This window comes from Sciurus vulgaris (genome assembly GCF_902686455.1).
Source record: "Sciurus vulgaris genome assembly, chromosome: 7".
Classification (NCBI taxonomy): Eukaryota; Metazoa; Chordata; class Mammalia; order Rodentia; family Sciuridae; genus Sciurus; species Sciurus vulgaris.
The window spans coordinates 28,889,450-28,911,281 of NC_136467.1; the positions used below are offsets into that span (position 1 = coordinate 28,889,450).

The 21,832-nt window shown below is 38.9% G+C and overlaps 1 protein-coding gene across 11 annotated transcripts in view; it reads left to right on the top strand.

Annotated features, from left to right (window-relative positions):
• MAP7 (microtubule associated protein 7) overlaps positions 1-21,832 on the top strand; it is a 170,075-nt gene that overhangs the window by 54,132 nt on the left and 94,111 nt on the right. The window contains exon 1 of one of the 11 annotated variants that reach the window (XM_079146224.1): positions 17,582-17,962. The exons of the other annotated variants lie outside the window; for them this stretch is intronic. Within the exon in view, the coding sequence (XP_079002350.1) occupies positions 17,941-17,962 (22 nt within the window). The 5' untranslated portion in view covers positions 17,582-17,940. Of the gene's footprint in view, positions 1-17,581; positions 17,963-21,832 lie in introns of those variants that run through there. 11 annotated transcript variants of the gene reach the window in all.

Consider the following 21,832-nt stretch of genomic DNA (forward strand, 5'->3'; position numbering starts at 1 on the left):
CTGTTTTGGACTCTTATGGTATAATTTTAAAGCTTTTTAAATTTAACAGTGCTACCCGTTAAAAACAAGCTTTATAGTCTGTGAGTTTGTATAGTTATCACCTTTCACTTTCAGAAACATCATTATTAAAGGTAAAATGACAGATGGGTAGAGCTGGATGCTAGGACTTGAGAACATGCTACAAAGTCCTCAGTGCAGTCATGCCATAGTAGCATAGTCTTGGCGGCATAAAATATGATCTGAGAAAGGAGCGGTTGTGGAGAAAAGGCAAAGGGGAAGCCTACCAGATAAGACAGCTGCTCCAGAGGGGAATAGGAAGAGGGTCTTCAGGAAAAGGCCTGGAAGGCAGGTCTCTAGAAGGCTAGGGTGGGGCCCCAGGCCCAGTGAAGCAGCAGTGATGGAATACACCTTTACATATTCCAAGTAGCACAAGTACGCATCTAGGCGGAGCATGAGGGACGCATACGTGTTTCTGCTTCCATCCAAAAGGATGAATACAGGCTCGCATCCTGAAAGATGCTAAGGTCTAAAATAAGGTACCTAAGGGATTGTGCATTTGCTCTGCTGTTAGGTTAAAACAAATAGCTGAAACAAATGCCCCATGCCATAGTTGATAACATTGAGTTGACATCAACTCTGTTATTAAGGGTGAAAAAAGAATAAAGGTTCTCATCAGAACCTTTGGTGGTTTGGAGAACTCTTGAGGAAGGAGGGTACTGAACATCTAGAACCAGGTGACAGGGCATGAGAGTAATGTGAAAGCTCCACAAGCTACTCTCTATGTTTTTTCTGGAGCTGGCTGAGTTGGCCCTTCCCAATGTACAGAGGTTATGTTTGATTAACAAGGTCAGACTGTGTCCTACACCATGTAGCATACTATGTCATTAAAAGAAGATGCAGGTGGAGCATCCTTAACCCGAAAACTCAAAATGATCCACCATCTGAAACTGTTGAGCATCAACACGATGCCACAGGTGGCCTTGTGGGATAGAGCACAGTGGAAACACAGGCGTGCTGGAAGTATTAGGTAGAGCTCCCTCCAGGCAGCGTGTGTAGAGGTGGTAGGAAGCAAACGTGAATTGAGTGCCTAGATTGAGACCCATCACAAAGGTATATCATGTATGTGCAGATGCTCCAAAATTCAAAAAAAAAAATCCATCACATGAAATACTTCTAGTCCCAAGCACTTCAGATAAGAGATGCTTGACGGATACAAGAATAAGGTAGCTTTTCCTTGGATCTCTTACTCACATAATTAAATTACATTATTAGAATTTCATCTAGCTCCTTAAAATCTCCCAGATAACTTTCGAATGGGTTGTTCAGGAATCTTACAATGATTTTTCTATTCCTGGCCTTTAGGTGGCTTGGGTCACTTCTGTTTTGAAAGCAGAACCTAATAAATACAGGATTAATAGTTACAGCATGTGACTGTTAAAGGCTTAATGACTAGTGTATTTTTCTTTGTGATTTTTCTATGTAGACATAGAAGGGTTTTTATTGTTTGCCAGCTGAACAAGGCTAAAGATCTTGTGCCAGGTTATGAGGGGAAAATACGTTGGAAATGGGCTTGCGTGTCTGTGCTGGCTGTCTTCAAGTCAGAAGCGTCTTGTGAATCTCTGAGCACAATTGATGCTTCCCCAACTTTGTTGTCATGAGTTGCTGCTCTCATTCTTATAAAGGGCTTTGGTGTTGTCTTGGCAACTGTGATAGGGTTTTTGCAACTATGATATGGGAAATTTAAAGTCTTCAAGTTAGACAACTGGCAGAGGGAACAATATTGTATTTGGTTTTAGTTGAGGATCTCATTTTGTTTTAAGTCATGTAATTTTGAAACAAATGTGAAATTCCTAATTTTTGTTAAATATTGCCATTTTTTATTTTTATTTGTTTTGGGGGAGTGCCAGGGATTGAACTCTGGGGCACTCGACTACTGAGCCACCTCCCCAGCCCTTTTTTGTATTTTATTTAGAGATAGGGTCTCAACAAGTTGCTTAGCACCTCGCTTTTGCTGAGGCTGGCTTTGAACTTGCGATCCTCCTGCCTCAGCCTCCAGAGCTGGGATTACAGGCACTTACCACTGTGGTTGGCAAATATTGCCATTTATTTAACCAGAGATCAGTTTTTCTTTCTCTTCAGATCCATAGTTTGCTGTCTTATGTTCTTGGAGTCTTCTGTAGTGTGTTTAATATTTCACACCTTCAGGTGAATTCTTCCTTTCTGGTGCCCACAACTACTCATCCCTCATCCTCATAGACTTAAAACCGTACAGCGCTCTAGAGTTCTGCTGGGATGCCCCCCCACTGCTGATCTGCTGTGCGTTTCCACTGTGTTGGCAAGTTTAAGTTGGTCTCCCTAAAACATTTGTATCCATCCACATGGAAGACAGGAGATTGTCATGAGGATCTGTCTGACTGACCATCCAGATCCTCAGTATAGGAATGTTGTGATGACGTAGGAATTCTCTAGCGTATACAGTAACCAGTTTAGTAAACAATATGAAGAGGTAAAATAAGTTTATAATCTCAGGCAAGAATGGAAAAGGGAAGGAATCATTAATATTGGGATTAAAGGGGCAGATTAAATCAAGTAGTCTCTGGATAAAGAAAATGTGTGTGTGTGTGTATGATATATATATATATATATATATATACACACATCTATATACACACACACATACACACACACAATGGAATATTACTCAGCCATAAAAAAGAATGGAGTTACAGCATTTGCTGGTAATTCACTACCTATTCACAAAATAGGCAGTATATGTAAGGGAAGAATAGAAGTACTTTGAATTAGAAAAAGGGGAATGAAGGGAAGGAGGGTGAATGGGAATAGGAAAGATGGAATGAATCAAACTTTACTATCCAATTGCACATATGATTACACAATCAATGTAATTCTACATCATGTGCAACTAAAAGAATGAGAGGTTATGCTCCATATATGTATAATATGTCAAAATATATTCTATCATGTATAACTGATTAGAAAGAAACCAAATTGTATATAGTAAATTAGGTGTTCTCTAACAGCAACTTAAACATACGTTTTTCTAGTTGAAGATTCATGAGTTGCTTTTCAGGTTATAAGTGAATTTATGCAACTCCTTACCTGTCATTACAACAAACACTGGTTTTCACTTCCCATGCCCCTAGGTGGTGGGATGAATTCTTAAATTTTTATTTAAAAAGAAAGGAGCTGGGCACAGTGATACATGCCTGCATCCCCAGGCACTTGGGGAGCTTAGGCAGGAAGATTGCAAGTTTGAGGCTAATCTCAGCAATTTAATGAGACCTTGTTTCAAAATAAAAATAAAGGGTTGAGGGTATAGCTCAGTGGTACAGCATTCTTGGGTCTAATCTTCAGTACAATATATACACACAAAAAAGTCTGTCCTTGGAAGAAAGAGACAAAACCTTAATTTGAAACTACTACAGTCTATCTGTTCCAATTAAAATTAGAAATTGGAAAAACACTGCAAAAAGAGAGGTGGTGAAGGTAAGCGTGGTCTGTGAGGATCCAAGCAGATCATGCATAAAACTTTAAATTCCTTACCTACATTTTGCAGGTTTCCCGTGATACATATTTCTCATACTTGAACTAAGAGCAGAATCAACGAATGTTTGTTGCTTCACTGGAAGAGATTTATTTTATATTTTAGTAATAAAAGTGAAATTTTGTGTTGATCCTTTTTTTCCTTGGAGTCCATCGTAGTCACAAAATAAATGTTGAAACACATTGTTTGCTTCTGTTGCATTCGCTGATACCAAAAAAAAAAAAGAGAGAGAGAGAGAGAGAGAGAAAGAAGGCTCTGTTAAAAGACTGCCAAAATAGTGTCAACACCTCCTTCAAACTATAAAAAGTGAACAAAAATGTGTGAGCAGTTAATACTTAGCATATGTTTTTTCCCCAAACTGGAAAAAACTTGTACTAGAATGTTATCTAGAAGCTACTCAAAACTTTCAAAAAGTGATTTCGAGAACCAAGTCACAGCCACAGAAATTTGCCTTTTATATACTCTGAGAATTGGCTGGGTGTGAGCAGGATGTGAGCGGGACATAGAGTTCCTGAGAGCTGCCGAGGAGGCCCGTGCAGCTTACCAGACACTCCCAGCTCTGCACAGCCTAGCTGGTGAGCGTCCTTGGTCACCACCCGCCTTCAGGCACCTTTGCTGCCGTCATCTACAACTGGAGCATAGAAGGCTGGGAACAGAAGTCGTCTCCAGGCATCTCTCATTTCTTACTACCTAAATATTGTTAGATGTAATATGTATTTTCCTAACAGGAAAACAAATTATCAGTTTGCTTTCACTGAAAATGATTAAAAATTGATTTAAAATCACTATGATCCCAACATCTATGCCTAGCTACATTGGCACGTTAGTATATGTATCAATCTGTCTCTTACAAATTCTGTGTGTGTTTGCACAGTTGGCATATCATTACTTCTGTAGCCTTAGAATCCATTTTCTTTCCACTTAGTAGCATGTTTGAAATATTCTTCTGAAATAGAAGGGTATCCTATTCTCTGAAATTTTTGTTAAGCTCATGGGCAAAGAAATGGTGGTTTATTGTTTTAATTCTCATTTCTTTGATTACTGGAATGGTAAACATTTTTATATGCTTGTCAGCAGGTTCCTTTTTTGGAGGAATTACATGTTTATTTTTGGGGGGAGTGTTGCTGGAGGTGGACCCCAGGACCTCAAGCATTCTAGGTAGGAGCTCTGTCACTGAACTACAGCCCCAGCCCCTTTTCCCGACGTTTTATATTGTGGTGATCATCTTTTTTTTTTTTTTTTTTTCCTTTTATAAATAAAGAATACTTCCCTTTTTCTGATCACATGTGTAATAAATACCTTTTATCACTAGCTATTTAATATTGTTATGGAATTTTGTTGTTTATTTACATTGTTATTTGCATTGATTTGGGAATGACATTCAGTGGTAAGAGCCACACTAAAATGATTTCAAATACCCAAGTGACCTATAAACCGTAGACTCTTAAGACCTGGTGAACCCTAAAGCCTGGACCTCGGGCATCACCACCGCCTGGCAGCCAGGGCAGGATTAAGCCAGCTCGGATGCCTCTGCATGCTGAATCTAACTAGGTCAGTCTGCAGTGGCTCTCCCAGGCCGTGGAGCTATTTTTGTCAATGTCTTTTCTGTTTGTGAAAATTAGAATTGAGGAAAGCTACAGATGCTTCCCATATGGCTGCTATTAGTAAAATTATATACAGAGGATTTAATTTGAGAAAAGAGTGGATGTACTCAATTTATTTAGGGACTCGGAAGCTGTGGAGGAGAGGTCCAGCTATCACAGCAGGAGCTTCCTGCCTCCAGGGATGCCAGTGCTTGGCAGTCTTCTGACCTGTCATGGGGATTGACAAGATGGGGACACCTTCATTTTGGTGTTCATGGTTATGCCTGTCCTACAATATTGTACCTGATGAGGACTGAAACAATCTTTCTGCCTTCATTCCCTATTCCACACCACTTCTTTTCAAATGAATATCTCAGATTTTTTGATGGTGATTTTCCATTGGGTTTAATGAACTGGACAGATAACTGCTCTAGTTTTCCTCCATCCAGGATTTAGAGAGCATTTGCAGTCCGTTGCACTTGTTATTACCAGGGTTTGTTTACATACAGCAGTGAGCAGGCTGTGATGGTTTATCACTCTAATTGGTCCATTAGATGTACTTGACATTTCACAAGGTTCTAGGAAGAGGGGGGGAAATTTCATCCACATCAGACTTGTGGAGCCTACTAATGGAGTTTAACATCTATTTTTGCCATCTGTGAAAATGCATTATGGATTTATATTTAAGGCATTAAAAAAACCCTAAGTGGAATTGATCGTTGTCATCAAATTTAGTTACCCTCTGCTAAGGCAATCCGGTGACCCTCTCGATTTGATTTCCCCTAAATTTCCAGTCAATATGCTGCTTATTGTGGTACATTTGACTCACGCAGAGAATGCACTGCTACATGATGTTCATTTTATGGGAAATAATCCTGTTGAAACCATATCGTATGTCTTTTAAAGAGAATCCTGTGCTAACGTAACATATAAACATGCTGTAATGACATTTGCAAAGTGTGTCCCAACTACTCCCAGATTAGAAGATACTGAAGGAAAGAAAGTTTGGGAAACCTGAGCAAATCAAGTTTGGGAGACTCTTATTAAATTGCTTGTTTTAAGGATTCTTCAAGGTCTGGGGATGTAGCTTGGGGGTAGTACTTGCCTAACATGCATAATGTCTTGGGTGCGATACCCAGCACCACAAAAATGAATAAGAAGATTCCTCAAAACATATAATTATTTGTGTTGTAATTCCCAAAAGAGGAAATGGTTCATACCATTTTCCAAATGCATTCAATATCACAATCCCACTTTTTGGGAAGCATGACTCGGTACGCTCTCCATAAATCCTTTTGGATAATCAATTGAGAATGTCATAATTATGATTCACAGTTCAAGAATCACTGAACATGTTTAGATTTAGTTTGCAGTCTTTATAGATATATAAATATCTCTAATGAACCACATGTACACAAAACAACCTAATGAGGAAAATGCCTTCTTAGTGTTTTTGTGCTTAAGATATTGATAAAGAAAGCTGAGGAAGTCAACCTGTTGTCTTAGTGTTTAATAATTTAGGTGGCAAAGAAAGCATTATATAGATACATGCTGGAATGACCGTTTTGGGGAAGAGGAGGAAAGGAAGACAGAGATGAGAGGTGTTTTTTTGTTTTTTAACAAATGGCACTAACGTGAATAGTGCTAGGGTCCAACTGAAGTAGCTTCTATTGATAATTCAAGATTATCATAGTTTACTCTTTGGTAAGAGACCATTTATTTTACTCTAGGGGAGAAGTGTAAAGTATATTCTTTAGGGTTTTGTGTGTGAGAGCAATGCCAGCTTTGAACCTGAGTAGAGCTGCTTAAGTGAGGTCCGCCCTGGAGGGGCCTGCTGGCCCTACTACAGGTGGACCTTTCAGGGCTTATTTTGAGATAAGAGTCTCAAAAGTTCTTGATGCTTGGTGTGGGGACGCTGGTGCCTGAGATCCCCAGCTCCACTCCCGCCGCTCCACACTGTGAGGATCTCACTGCCCTTTGCCCCACGGCCAGCGGGTTTCACCCTCACATTGTTCTTTGCTTCATTTTAATATTTATTTTTGGCCAGTTTAAAATTAGACAGCTGATTAATTGCTTATTTTCATCTGGGCCAATCAAATTGATTTCCTTTCTGAAAAAGCAAAGATTAAAAAATATCTAAAGGAGGGCCACTAGGTGAAGGCATAGGTTTTCTTATTTCCTCTGAGGTTCGTAGAAAGATGGTGGTAATTGGGATGAAGAGGGAGCAGATAAGCAGCTTGTTTTCCTCTTCCACCTCTTGCTTTGGAGAAAATGTTCTAATCTATTTTTAGAAAAAAAATTGTTTTACAGTAATTTTTTTCCATTTTAATTAGTGAGCCTGTGAATGTAAGTCAACAGTTGCGTTTTTTTTTTTTTTTTTTTTTTTTTTTTTTTTTTAAGAATCAGTGATAAATAAGGACTACACTTATTTTTTTGCTCAATCCTTGGTTTAAATCCTTTTAAAAATAGTATACATAAGGCTGGGGTTGTAGCTTAGCAGTAGAGTGCTTGCCTAGAATGTGTGAGACTGGGTTCAATCCTCAGCTCCACATAAAAATTAATAAAATAAAGGTATCGTGTCCATCTACTAGTAAAACAAATTGTACACATAATGTCAAACCCCACAGAAAAGCTGAAATGTTGTGAGAATGGCTCACAAAAGCTGTGTACCTTTCAGATTCCTCAAATATTAACACATCAAATTAAGAAAGTACCCCAATACAATTCTCTAATCTACAGACTTTACTCAGATTTCACCATTTGCCCAGTGGTCTCTTTTATAGCAAAAGAAAATCCAAGGTTGTGCACCGTTACTACGTCTGTAATCTTCAGCTCTTCCTCCAAGTCTGTCTGTGTAGTTCATGATACTGTCATTTTAAAGTCTTGGCCTGTTACCCTATAGGGTGTCCCTCGGTTGGATTTGTTTTGTTTCTGATGATGAGGTTCAGGTTTTATGCTTCTCAGGAATGCCACTAGAGTGGCACTTGGTCCTCCATGTGTCATATCAGGAGGCCACATGTATACTTTCCCAAGTCTGATGGCAGTGACCTCTATCCCTTGACATTCTCCACTGTCAAATAACTAATTTTTGCTTTGTAATGCATACGTATCTTGTAGGAAGATATTTTAAAACTATTTAAATATTCCATTCTTATTTATTCACCCACTAGGTTTAGCATCACTGAATCCATTAGTATTGTGCTGGTTGCCAAATAGTCACCTTCTAATTCATCACACTTCTACATTTATAGTTGGCTTTCTACCACGAGGAAGAGCTTTCCTTTCTCTTATTTGTTTACATCAGCATAGACTCATGAATATTTATTTTGTGGGTCTTAATTCTTTTTGCTAATTGCGATTCTCAGATTCAGTCAGTTTCAAGTTGTCAGCTCTGTCATTTTGACATGTACCCATCATTCTTCAGCTATCTCCTTACTGTCTGGAGTAAGCTTTTCCAGGCATGTACTTCCCTTGATCCAACCTTGAAATCAGTCTTTACTCTGGGAGATCAGTTTCCTGTTAGTGGAGGTTGATATTTTAAAACTCAAGTGTGGGTGCTTTATGCCAGGAGCATCTTTGCCTCCAGCTCCTCTTGTCAGATGCAGTTAAGAAATAGGTGCTTGAGGGAGAGAAAACAGAATGTATCCTGAAAATACGTATGTGTACACCCAATACTTTCTTTTTTAAATGTAACTGATTGCTTTTCCATACACGGAAATCCTGGGGTAAGCGGAGTAAGAATCATAGATCAGTAATTTAAAAATTTTGGTTTCTCTCTTCTGTTTTATTTTTTTGCATTGGGAACCAAATCCAGGGTCTCTCGTGTGCTAGGTAAATGCTATACCACTGAGCTATACTGCCAGCCCTTTTAATTTTGAGACAGGGTGTAGCTAGTAGCCAAGCTGCCCAGGCTGGCCTTGAACTTGCAGTCCTCCTGCCTCAACCTCCCAAGTAGCTGGGATCACAGGTGTGTACCAGCATGCTCTGCTTCATCTGTTCATTATTTACAAGAACTTGACCGAATCTCTTGTGTTCTCTACTTCAGGTTTTTCCTTGTTCAAACTCAGAAAATAAATGAAGGTGATTTTAATGAAATTGGTCTCACCACTCTGCACTTGCTCCTTCTCCATCCACCCCGACCTCCAATCAGTCTACACTGTGGGTGGGTTGACTTTTTTTTTTTTTTTTTTTTTTTTTTTGCGGTGCTGGGGATCGAACCCAGGGCCTTGGGCTTGCAAGGCAAGCACTCTACCGACTGAGCTATCTCCCCAGCCCCCCCCCCCTTTTTTTTTTTTTATTATTATAGGTCAGATCCTGGCCTTCCTACTTAAATAAAGCTTTTCAGTTCCAAATATTTTGTCACAGATTCTGGTATAAAATCCTTATCCTGAACTACTGTTGCTGGCATTTCTTCTTAATATTCGTTGTTCGCTCTGGCTCAGGGTCTTTGCTCTTCTAATCCCTGTCTCAAGCAGTATTTTCCTTGGTTTCTGGGATGACTGCCTCCTCCCCCACCTGCACTGCCACTTCCTGGGAGAGGCCTTTGCTGACCACCTGCCCCAATAGTGTTGCATAGTTTTCTTCATAACCTTGATCATGTATGGCCTACCTATATTGCTGGCTGTAAGAGTCTCAAAGGGCAGTTCCTGGTACACAACAGGAATTTGGTAAATACCAATCAGGGTGCAGCAAAAGAGCTCTCTTTGACAAAATATATTAAAAGTCTTTTTAAATGTTCCTATCCAAAGATTTAGCAATTCCTCTTACGGAATCCTTCAGACATTGGTTTATTTGATTCAACAGGCAGCCGTGTTTATAACATTGATAAATTAGAAACAACCTCAAGTTTGGATACCTCCTACAGAAATTAAGGTGTTTTCCTATAATTCAGTATTAAGCAGCCATAAGTAAAGGCGTTTTAGAAACATACTTGTTACATAGATGTCTAGGATCAAGATTCCAAAATGCTTCTTATGTGAAAATCCTGAAAAGACACACACACACACACACACACACACACACACACACACACACACGCACTTTGAAAAAAATCTACAAGAGCAGATACTGGGCTGGAGTGGTAGTGCATGCCTGTAATCTGGACTCGTGAGGCTGAGGCTGCAAGCTCATAAGTTTGAGACCAGCCTCAGCAATTTAGACTCTGTCTCAAAAAGGTCTGGGGATGTTACTCAGGGGTAAAGTGTCCCTGCATTCAGTCCCCAGTACTGCAAAACAAAAAGGTCAGGTAGTAAAATATTTATAGCAGTTACATCTGAATTTTGAGATTGCAGCACAAATGTTTTGTGCTTATTCAGATTTTCTGTTTTGTGCTTATTCATATTTTCTATTTTCTCCACTTAATATGTATTACTTGTCTAGTTTATAATCTTTTGGAGTAACTGCTCTAATACCACTGGAAATTGACCCAAATAGTGGAAAGTAAGCTGTTGGAATTAGACCGTTTCTTGGGCTCAGTTATACACAGAGCCTCGGGCTAGACAGCTGAGTCTGATAATCCCCTCTGTATGCTAGGCTAGAAGGCTAACCAACATGGTGCATGGTGCTGACTTTATAGAAAGAGGACAAGAAACAGATTCTTCTGCTCAAGAGAATTAAGATAGACTTCATGAAGACACCTTGGCTCTTAAAGTATTTGAAAGGTTTAACAGGTGATTGGAAAACATTTCCAATAGGAGGAATAGTGGCAGTGAAGAAGGAAAGAGGGGCTAGGGGTGTTGCTCAGTGATAAAGCGCCTGCCCAGTGTGTGTGTGTGTGTCCCTGGATAACATCCTCAGCACCACACACACAAATTGTGAACCTTGTTAAAGAAAGAGCAGATGCATCCATTTTATAGAAACAGAGGCGAGTGGGTAGAAAGAATTCTCCTGGACGACACAGGAGCACATCCCAGGGCCTTTATTTGGCAGGCACTTGGGAGGCATGTTTTGATCAGGGGAATAGTGAGCTACTGCAGCTGCTTTTTTAGGGTGACAAATCCAACAGGTTATAGAATTGGAGACCAAAGGCTGGCAATGTTGAAAACAGTTTCTAGACTGAAGCTGGAAACAAACTAAGGATGCTGGTGTTTGTCTACGTGTCAAGTAGGTTGCATGTCAATTAGGTTATAAGATGAGGATTCATACTTTGGGGTGTATTTGACTTGATGATTTTACTTCCCTCTGTTCCCCAGCTTCACTGTGGCATTATTAGCTGCTATATCTAAGAACAGTATGGTAGTGTCTAGAGCTAGTGATAAGAGAGAATGTCCACAGGCAGGATGTATAAAACAGGAGGCATCTTTTTTTTGTTGTTGTTTTTTTAACTTTTGGTCAAAGAGGTAAGATGTTTTGTATGAGTTTCTTACACATTTAGGAAAAAAATATATATTTTGGTTCGTTGCAATTACCTCAATATATCAACCCCAAATTCTGAAGGCAAATACCTAAAAAGTCACATTGATTTGGTTGGAGGAAATTAGCAAATGTCCCTTTTGAAACTAGGTCAATTCCTTACTTTAATTTCTGATCTAACACAAGACTCCAGCTGTCAGGCTCTTGTATTAATCCTCTATCGGTGAAATCCCCTTTAAAATACATTGTAATTAACTTGCAGGAATTGACAGCAAAGGGTAGAGCATTCAGATAATATTTGGTTATAAGCGTCTCATGTGGAATTGGCTATTTAAACCCTTTAGAAATCATTAAAAATACTTGGAGAGATAGTTTTTCAGTAGAAATTCTTTCTATTGTGAGCCCCTGCCCCTCCAGTACTGGGGATGAAACTCAGGGGTGCTCCACCACTGAGCTACATGCCCAGATGTGCCCCCCCCCAGCCTCTTTAAATTAATTTTGGGATGGGGACTTGCTAAGTTGCACTGGCTGGCCTCGAACTTTTCATCCTCCTGCCTCAGCCAGTGTATGGTACTGCACTGAGCCTGAAATTGACTCTAGAATTTCTAGCAGTTTCAGCCTCAATAATTCAGACTATGCAACCTGATTTTGCTGGAATATTCAGTAGGAACTTTTGATTTCAACATAAGCATTTTTTAGAAACTTTAGTGGGGGGGAAGAAAAAAAAAAAGAACTTCAGTGTAATTATCCTTAAACCAGTGTGAGTCTCAGAAGAGCTGCAGGAAAGCTGTTTGTAGCTGATAGCATGCCTGAAGTGAGGGTCTGAAGAAGACTGGGAAGGGCCAATTAAGACACGGTATAAAACTATCAATTGTGGGAAAAAAATCATTCTTATTCATTTGGTTATGTATTAGTTTCAGCCACTGCTATGAAGTTTAAACATGAAGAAAATTGTTTTCTACAATTTGAGGTCCCCATGAAAGAGTCCTGGGTTATGTACATGTGGATTTTGTGAAACAGCCCAAGTAGTTAGACTTCTTGCCCTAAAGAAAACAGGAATATGTAGAGTCCTGGCGATCAAACCCAGGGGCCCACAGGTGCTAGGCAAGCACTCTACCACTGATCTACATCCCCACCCTTGCTGCTTTTTTATTTTATTTAGGGTTTTGTTGAGTTGCCTAGAATGACCTTGAACTTGTGACCCTCCTGCCTCAGTCTGCAGGAGTAGCTGAGATTGCAGATGTGTTCTACTCTACCTAGTTGTAGATTCATTTTGAACTGAATTGAGTTTTTCCTAAATACTCAGCATTACAGTTTTTGTCACTGTCCAAGGTGCTATAAAACTGGGACTGAAGAGGTAGCAGCTTCCTTTCCTATCATCTTAAGAACTGTGTCCTTTGGGGACCTGTCTAAAGTCAAAGAGAATAAGATAACTATTGAGAAGGAAAGTAAAATTGATTGCTGGATTACACTAAATGTTGAAAACAAATGCCCTCTCAGAGCTAAGTACTACTTACCTTTGTGTGTGTGTTTGTTGGAGGCAGGTGCTGGGACTTGAACCCCAAAGCATTCTACCTCTGCACTCCATCCTCAACTCTTTTTAAAATATTTTATTTTGAGATAGGGTCTCTCTGAGTTGCCCAGATAGGCTTCCAACTTGGAATCCTCTTGTCTCAGCTTCCTGAGTGACTGGGATCACAGGTGTGAGCCACCATGCCTGGCTACTTTTGGAACCCAAAGGCAATGGTAGGTTGAGAATTCAGATTAAGGAGAGGATCAAGAGAAGGTGATATGTTGCAGAATTCCTAGAGGTACATGTGATTTGAAGCAGTTCAAATAAGACCACAGTGATCAAAACCAATTTGCAACAGCTAATTGGTGCATGAATAGTTTCTTTTAATTAGGAATACTAGATCTGTGTGCTTTTAGCTTTTAAATTTTTTCAGAAAATTTGTATAAGCTGCTCTTTAAAATGAATTTCTGCTTTTACTTTTTAATAGCTATAAATAAAACATAAGTTAAATCTGTTTCTTAGCATTTACTTCCTAAAATAGCAATACCCAAGCTTCTAGCATTTTGTTAGGTAAATACTAAGTTCTGTCAAATGCCAAGAGTTTAATCTGCATCATTTTGATAATTTTGAGGATCAAATCTAGTTTTTACAATATTCCTTGTGTAAAATACTTGAAGTCTACAAGAAAAAAAAACATTAATTTCTTACAAATACTGAGAATACACTGTAAATGCAGTATCTTTTTCATTTATCTTCCAGAACAATTAGATCTTTATTATGTTCCTGATTACACATGCACACCCTCTTACCCCTCCCATTTCTGATGTTTTCTAAGGAATATAAAAGAATGCAGGATCACACATTTCTGCAGAATAAAGTTTTGTTAAGAACAAGCTGAGGAAGTGGGGAAATTGAGGCATGCTTGTTATGGGGTACAAAGCTTTGAGTCAGCAGATGAATAACTTCTCGGGACCCAACATACAGCAAGATGATCATAGTTAATATTGTGTTGTATGCTTGAGTCTGCTAAGACCTTAATTGTTCTCACTGCATACACACACAATAGCTATGTAAGGTGATGGAAGTGTTAATTAACTTGATTGTGGTAATCATGTCCCAGTGGATACAGAGCAAATCATTATGTTGTACCTTAAATATATATAATTTTTATTTGTCAATTATATGTTACTAAAGTTGGCGTGAAAACAAGCAGAAGTAGGTATCTACTAGGTATCTATTTCATAATCTCATGGAGTTCTTGCCGCAACCTAAAACTTCCTGTTTTATAGAAACCCATTTGTTAGTAGCCATAAGCTAAGAGGGAAAAACAGGAAAAAGAACAAGGTGACAAATCATAGATTTGATGAGAGAGTGAAGACCAAAGCACATGAACTGCTTCCACATTGTACCATGTCAAGACACCATTTTCTTCCGTTGAGGGTAACAGCACAGAATCAGACTGAAAGGGAGCTGAGGGATCATGATCTGGTTTTGTTTTTATTGTTGGTACTGGGAATCAAATCCAGGGCCTCACACTTGATAGGCAAGTGCTCCACCACTGAGCTACATCGCCAGCCCTTTTTGTTCTGAAGCAGTCTCTCGCTAAGTTTCCCAGGCTGGCCTCGAACCTGCACTTCTCTTGCCTCAGCCTCCTGATACCTGGGACTAAGGAAGTGTCAGCCTATGCCTAGCTGAATTGTGGTTTTGACCATGGAGCTGCTGTAACTTGACTTTGGAGACAGCAGGTATTGAGTGGGCAGGAAATAAATGAGCATATGGAATTGAAGCACACCAAGTCTTCCCCAAACTGCCCTAGAGTCAAGTTCCCAATTCATCAATTATGGTCATAGAATATGGTAATATTTGTGTTATGGATTATCATGTGCTATTGACTTTATAAACCTATCTTTTCTCCTTAGTTCATTAGGATTTATGTATATTTTTAAATCTCTTTTCAAAAAGTGATTTCCATTCCATTAAATTGTAAGTTACCAGTCTGATCTTTACCTATCTGCCACTATCCAACATTGATAGATATACCATTTGCTATATACCAAAAGAAACCAAAAGTGGAGTGATAAGCTGAGGCCTTAGTCTTGAGAAAATAACAAGAATGATGTGTGTAGTTATGATTGTGCCTCCTAAAATATTTGCTGTGCAGTGTGTAGTTCAAGCATATTTGATAGTACCTGTTGCTCCATGCACTGGAGCATAGAAATCTTGAGCCACTTGTCATATATAAAACCCTTTATTCTCTTTCCTGTCTTGTTAGCATTCAGCTGTTTTTCTGGATGAATGCACCATCGTTGAGTTAAAAAAAAAAAAAAGAAAGAAAACAAAAGTATTGTTCCTAGAGGAAGAGTAGTGCATTGTCTCCACACAATATCCTCTCCTGTCCTTCCCTGCCTGCCTTCTCTCCTTTTGGTACCAGTCATTTCCCATTCACAGGCCGCAATAGTCCAAATGCTTCCTGGGTGCTAGGGGTGAGATGTTGCTCTCTTACACAGAGGGCAGATGCTGCAGCAGAACATAGCATAGGGATTAAGAGCCTGCCATTTGTAGGCATCCCTGTCCCTTGGTACCACCCACTCCAGGGGAGTGGTTCCAGGACCACCCCACCATGCACACCTAAATCCACAGATGCTCAAGGCCTTTATACAAAGTAGATATTTGCATATAACCTACCTACATCCTCCCACATATTCTAAATCATCTCTAGATTACTTATAATACCTAATACAATGTAAATACTGTATAAATAGTTGTCATACTACATTGTTTAGGGAATAATGATAAGGAAAAAGTCTGCATATTCAGTGCAGATAAAATCTTTTTTTCTCAAAATATTTTCTTTTTTTTTTTTCTTACTCCAAGTGGTATTCATTTACTCTCCCTCTTATATTAAAAAAAAAAAAAAATTGAGACTGTGGAAAATCCAAATTCTACAATATGTGAACTTTTTGTTCTTCTTAGATATACATGACAGTAGATATACATGACAGTAGAGTGTATTTTGACATATACACTCATGGAATACAACTTATTCTAATTAGGATCCCATTCCTGTGGTTGTACTTAGTATGGAGTTATGCTGGTCATATATTCATATATGAACATAGGAAAGTTATGTCCAATTCATTCTACTGTCTTTCCTGTTCCCATCCCTCTCCCTTCCCTTCATTCCCCTTTGACTAATCCAATGACCTTCTCCCCCAGATATTTTCGTCTGAGTGTGCTAAGTCCGTGGATGGGGAACCTGCAGTTTCAGAAGACTGACAGGACTGGCTTCAACAAGCTCTTCTGTATCTCTGAGTTATCTCATCTGTAGGATTAACATAATAGGGTTATTGTGAAATCAGACCAGTTTGCATGTCTGTAAGCCCTCAGAATAATGTTTAACAAACAGATGATTTCTATTTAAATAGAGATCTTTAAAAATACATAAACTAAGAAGAAATAAAAATTTGTGAGATGGTGTCATATGTAATTAAACTACTGTTCACAACAATGAATTATTCAGTCTGAAAAGTCCATAGTTCCAGGTTGAGAAGCCCTGCACTAGAGAGATCACTTGAATCCATGCAGGCTACTTTTGACAATGTAAGCAGAGAGATCATTTGAATCCATGCAGGCTACTTTCGACAATGTAAGCAACATGCTGGACTGAACTGGCATTCCACGGGCTTCTGTTGAGTAGTCTGTAGTTTCAAGGGCATTGGAAAAGTTCACTGCCCAGTCCCATGGTGCTTGAGCCTCCTCCATCTTGGAAGTTCTGGTTGTCTGATCTTCACTGGGCCAGCTCCATTTGCTCCAAGGGGCTCGTCAGAGGGGCTTGAAGGATTTTATTATCTTATAAAAAATTATATCTTCTTTTCTCATTTGGGCCCACCTAAACTCATTAGGTTAATCTGTTTTAATCAGAGTATTCTGGTCCCTATGCCACATATGTTTAAATTCTACAAGGACAGGCCAGGTTAAGAATTTTTATCATGATACTTTTTCCTCAGTCCCCCCTCCATGACTCTACAAAAAACCCTTTTAAAGATAAGCCCAAGGCAAAAACTGTGGTAGAAGTAATAGAATTCAAAGTTCACAATGTAACATCACTGACTGAAAACAAGTAAATTCTGGGGACCTATATGTAATTCATTTAGAAATAATTCCTAAATCTTTAGCATTTGTGTTCATTGGTTCTTCCTCTCCTCCTTGAAGACCTGTAGATTTTTCAGAACTTGATAAAGCAAGTCAGTCTTTGGGCCTTGTGAACAAAGCAGTGAAACTTCATGCAGTTGCACAATGGCCCCATGTCTGTCCTCAACAAGGAAAGGAGAGAAAGAACAGAGGTCTCTCTGCCTGACTGATTCTAAATGACCGCCTTTTTCAAATGCTTCTAATGTGGGAACAAAATCAGCCCTAATCTTTGGGGTTTTAAATGTCAATTTTAATTGCATCTGGAAACCAAAAGAAGAGTCTGGAGAAATAGCAAATAATGCATAGATGATTTTGGTAAAAGAATTTTGTTTTTAATGTGCGTTCCATGCACATCCTGTTTGGGGCTCCAGTGGAGTTCGAGTCCTGAGTTTGGGCTGATGTTTAGCAACCTTTCTTATCCAGGAAAGGCCTCCCCTGCTGCAGCCCCCACCCACTGGAGCTTTGCTAGCTGTTTTGAGCAGGAGCCATTCCCAGCTTTCGCTTGGTTCAGTGAACAGGGTCACGGCTCAGAACAGCGACTGCAGAGCCAGGTCTCGCCACCCTTTTGCTTTTTTCCCGAGTGCACCTTAAGCTGTGAGAGAGGGGAGAGACTGGCCTGATTAAATAGCCCCATCACTGTCACTGGTTAGTGGTCTTGTCCTGCCTGGGGGACTCGGAGCAAGAAGAGGGAGACATGCAGACATGTTGCAGCATATTCAAGAAAGAAGGATTTTAGAATGGAAGATGCTAACATGGACTGTAAGTTCTCCAGCTCTAATTGTATTTTGAAAACTGTAATAAGGGTCTTTCGGGCAGTTGTGAAACCAGTTTTGACAATTGTAGCACAACAGGTGAGGTAGAGTAGGAAGTCTTTTTAATACAGCCTGTTTAAAAAAAAATGTTTTTGATAAAAGAGGAGAGGGAATTTTAATTAAACAAAACGATCTGTTACGTTACATCAATAATGGATTTATACTGGTTTTTATTTCCCAGAGCTGTGTGATAGCTTCTGTGAAAACTGAAGGTAAATGATCATGCTTCATTTTTCACATTCTTTTTTTCTTTTGGCAAAAACAAAAGGAAAACCCTAATAACATCTAAGATCGCCTTAAACTGCTGAGAGAACAAACTACACATGTACAGTTAGGCTACTGTCCAAAGAAAACTTTGGTATGGAATTTATTTGTGATTTATCTGTTCTCAGTATTTGTGGTTCAGATTGGTGGAAGACTGATGTTTGCTTATAAAAAGAAAGGCATTTCTCGCGCCTACCTTGTTTTTATTTAGGTTTGCTTTTTATTAGAAACATTTGCGTTTTCCATTTGATTTTCCTTAACAGGATGCTTTCAATTCTGTGGCATGTAAAAAGTAGGTTTTACAGAGAAAACTACAACCCTGGAGTCTCATGTACTACACTTCAGAGAGTTATTTTTATCACCTTATTTTATTCTCTAGAAGTTTCTATATATAGGTGTTTCATGAAGTTCATTTTTTAAGAATAATAAAGATGTTTAATTCACAAAATTCATTACCTATTAAAATATATATCTTCATTTTCATAATTTTGCAATTTTCTATGACAAAACACCTCTAGAAAAGAAATACAAATTTTATATAGTTGCCAGGATCCAGAAGCCATTAAGACATCGGTTATGATGTGAATACGTGGTTTGTTTTTGTTTTAGGATTATAAAATGTAGAGTAAAAGCAGCACATAGAAATATCTTTGGTGTGTATCTGAGTTTGTCTTTTATTCTGACACTAGTTGTGACTTTCAGACAAATTACATCTGTGTGTTGATACTGGCATACAGTGGAATAATCTCAGATTTTAAGGGTTGTATATACATAAAAGAAAAGCAAAATGCCTCAGCCAAAATTTGTTCAGTCAACTGGATTTTACATTCTTTTTTCTTTAAATGAGGCTCTTTTATGGAGACATAGGTTTTTATGTAGAGTATATTTATAGATAGTATTCAAATATTAGGATAAGATGTTCTTGATGGATAAGCATCAGGGTTTTTTGTCTTTACATGATAAAAATGAGACTACTGACATCCAATGAAATACAGGTTATTCTGTAAGGAAGTCAGACGAATGTCCACCAGATAAGTTTAGAATTAAGGAATTTTTTTTTTTTTTTAAATCCAGATGTTTTTTCAAAAAATTGGTTAAAAGAGAAGTGGGAACTTTAGTTAAACAAAAAAGTGACTAAAAAGCACTAAATGTTCATAGAATGCTGGATTTTGGTCCTACTTTTCCAATTGCCATCTTTCTATCTGATGTTGTACAGATCCTGCGGCAGCAGGAAACAGACGCCTCATTTCATGAATTCAGATTTCCTGATAAGGGGAGCCTCCCTCTTCCATGCAGTCGTGGGAGCAGAACCCGTTCTCACCACCAAGCTGCACTGAATAAGAGGCGGCTGGGGACAGCTGCCCTCTAATGATTGGCTGTCCATAGCACTGCCCTTTCCCACTGCTTTGATGGTTCGTCCCCACCAGAACGAATGCTGGGAGAGGGCGGGGGATGTTGTCTGTTTTGTCACTGTTGTATCAGAAGTACCTGGAATGGTACGGTTAATGCCACAGAAAAGCCAGGAGGCACTTAATCAGTTTATCAAATTTATGAACCCATCCCTCATCTAAAGTAGCACAGAGAAGTAGGAGAAGCCACACCTAAACCTTTTATAAAACCCTCCAAATTGCAAAACCAGTTGCAACTTTATATAAAATCAAGCGCCTGCAGGAGAACATGCCAATTATTTCTGTAGCTGACAAACCTCTACTGTTCTTTTCTGACTTTTGGAGGAAGAAAAGGTCAGCAGGAAATGTTAATATCTTATCATACACAACAACAGTGTTTCAAGAAGAAGAGAAAACCAAAAAGTTTACTTTCTACATGGCAAACAGCTGAATTAAGTGCTCTAGAAAGATAATTGTTCAATAAATGCCAGTTGGTGGGCTGGAGGTGTTGCTCAGTAGTAGAGTGCTTGCCTAGCATACACAAGGCTCTGGGTTAGATCTTGGCCTTAAAAGAACAAGCCAGATTGTGGGCTGATTGACATCCTTTACCTTCCTCCTCCCGAGTCCTTCAGGAGGACTCACAGTGAAGGTCACCTTGCTGGCAAACTCAAGCTCCTTTACCAGGAATTCTATGTTGGAATATGTTTTAGAAACTAAAAATCATTTTAAATTAAGGACTCACAAAATATTAGCCTTTCTCAAATGTAAGTTGAATCTTTACTTTGATCAAGAGACAAAAGGTTGAACTTGAAAGTCTGAAGACTCGATTTCCACAGGCAAGCCCACTTACCCTGTCTGAGCCACAGTCCCCTCTGTGAAATAGCAGCAATCATTCCTGCCACTTATGTATTTGGAAAAGACTGTACCATGGTTGTTAGTAGGTTTTAAAGTTGAACTGATGTGGATTTTATTTACAATTTAGCCATTCACATTGGACAAATTACTTCTTTGAGCCTTAGTTTCCATTTCTGCTCAGTGAGGAGAGTATTCCTTAGCATGCAGTCAAGCTGTCAGGAGTAAATTGACCCAAAAGGTTTAAGGCATGTAGTACAATCTCTTATATAGTAGGTATTCAACCAATGGCAGTTGTATTTGTGGTCATTATTCTAATTATTTACCATTGTGTATGTGGTATGCCTTTTCAATGATCTGGCCAAACTCTTAAAATATATTAATTATCCACTATTACTCTGAAAATCTGGTGGAAATTTTCTCAACTATTTTCTATAACTTACTTTTCTTTCTTTCTTTCTTTTTGGTACTAGGGATTGAACCCAGGGATGCTTAACCACTAAGCCACATCCCCAGCCCATTTGGTATTTTATGTGGAGACAGGGTCTCACTGAGTTGCTTAGGGCCTTGCCAAGTTGCTGATGATGGCTTGGAACTCAGATTCTCCTGCCTCACCCTCCGTAGCCTCTCTGGGATTATAGGCCTGCGCCACTTTTCTGAGCCTAATGATGTGTCAATGAGGTGTTCTTCTTTGAAACAAACATCAATAAAATCAAATTTTCAGATGCCATCATATACTCATTTAAACCTCCCAAGATCTCAGAGTATCCCAGGTGAAAGGGAGTTGAACTTACTTACAGAACAAACCACATAGATATTCCTAGGGAAGGAGAACTGGTAGGACAGTATCCAGGATAGGAGTTAAAATTCTCATTTAGGAAATGGCGTGTCACTCATGGGTCTTCTGTCTAGCCAAAGAGCTTAAAGATTAAAATCTGCTTAATTGTAGAAATGAGGTACAGTGAAAGAAAAGGGAGAGATTTGACAGAAGGGTATGAAGATAGTAAAACATATTATCAAACAGCCTAAAGATGTTTTGAGTTCTGAGATTTAGCACTTAAAGTCTAAGGTGAAAATCATATGGTAAAAGCCACCTGTCCTCCTTCGCAGCACTTTGCTGAGTCACTGTTTAGTGAATACTCTCCGACCTATAGTTTAATACCAAATTGCAAACATTCGTATGCCATCTTGACAATACAACTTTTTTTTTATCAAAACCTTCAAGTAACATGAATAAATAAAATCTAATTGAACTACAAACTGACTGATCTTTTAAAACTCAGGTTAGATCTTTAACACATAAGAACAGAGGC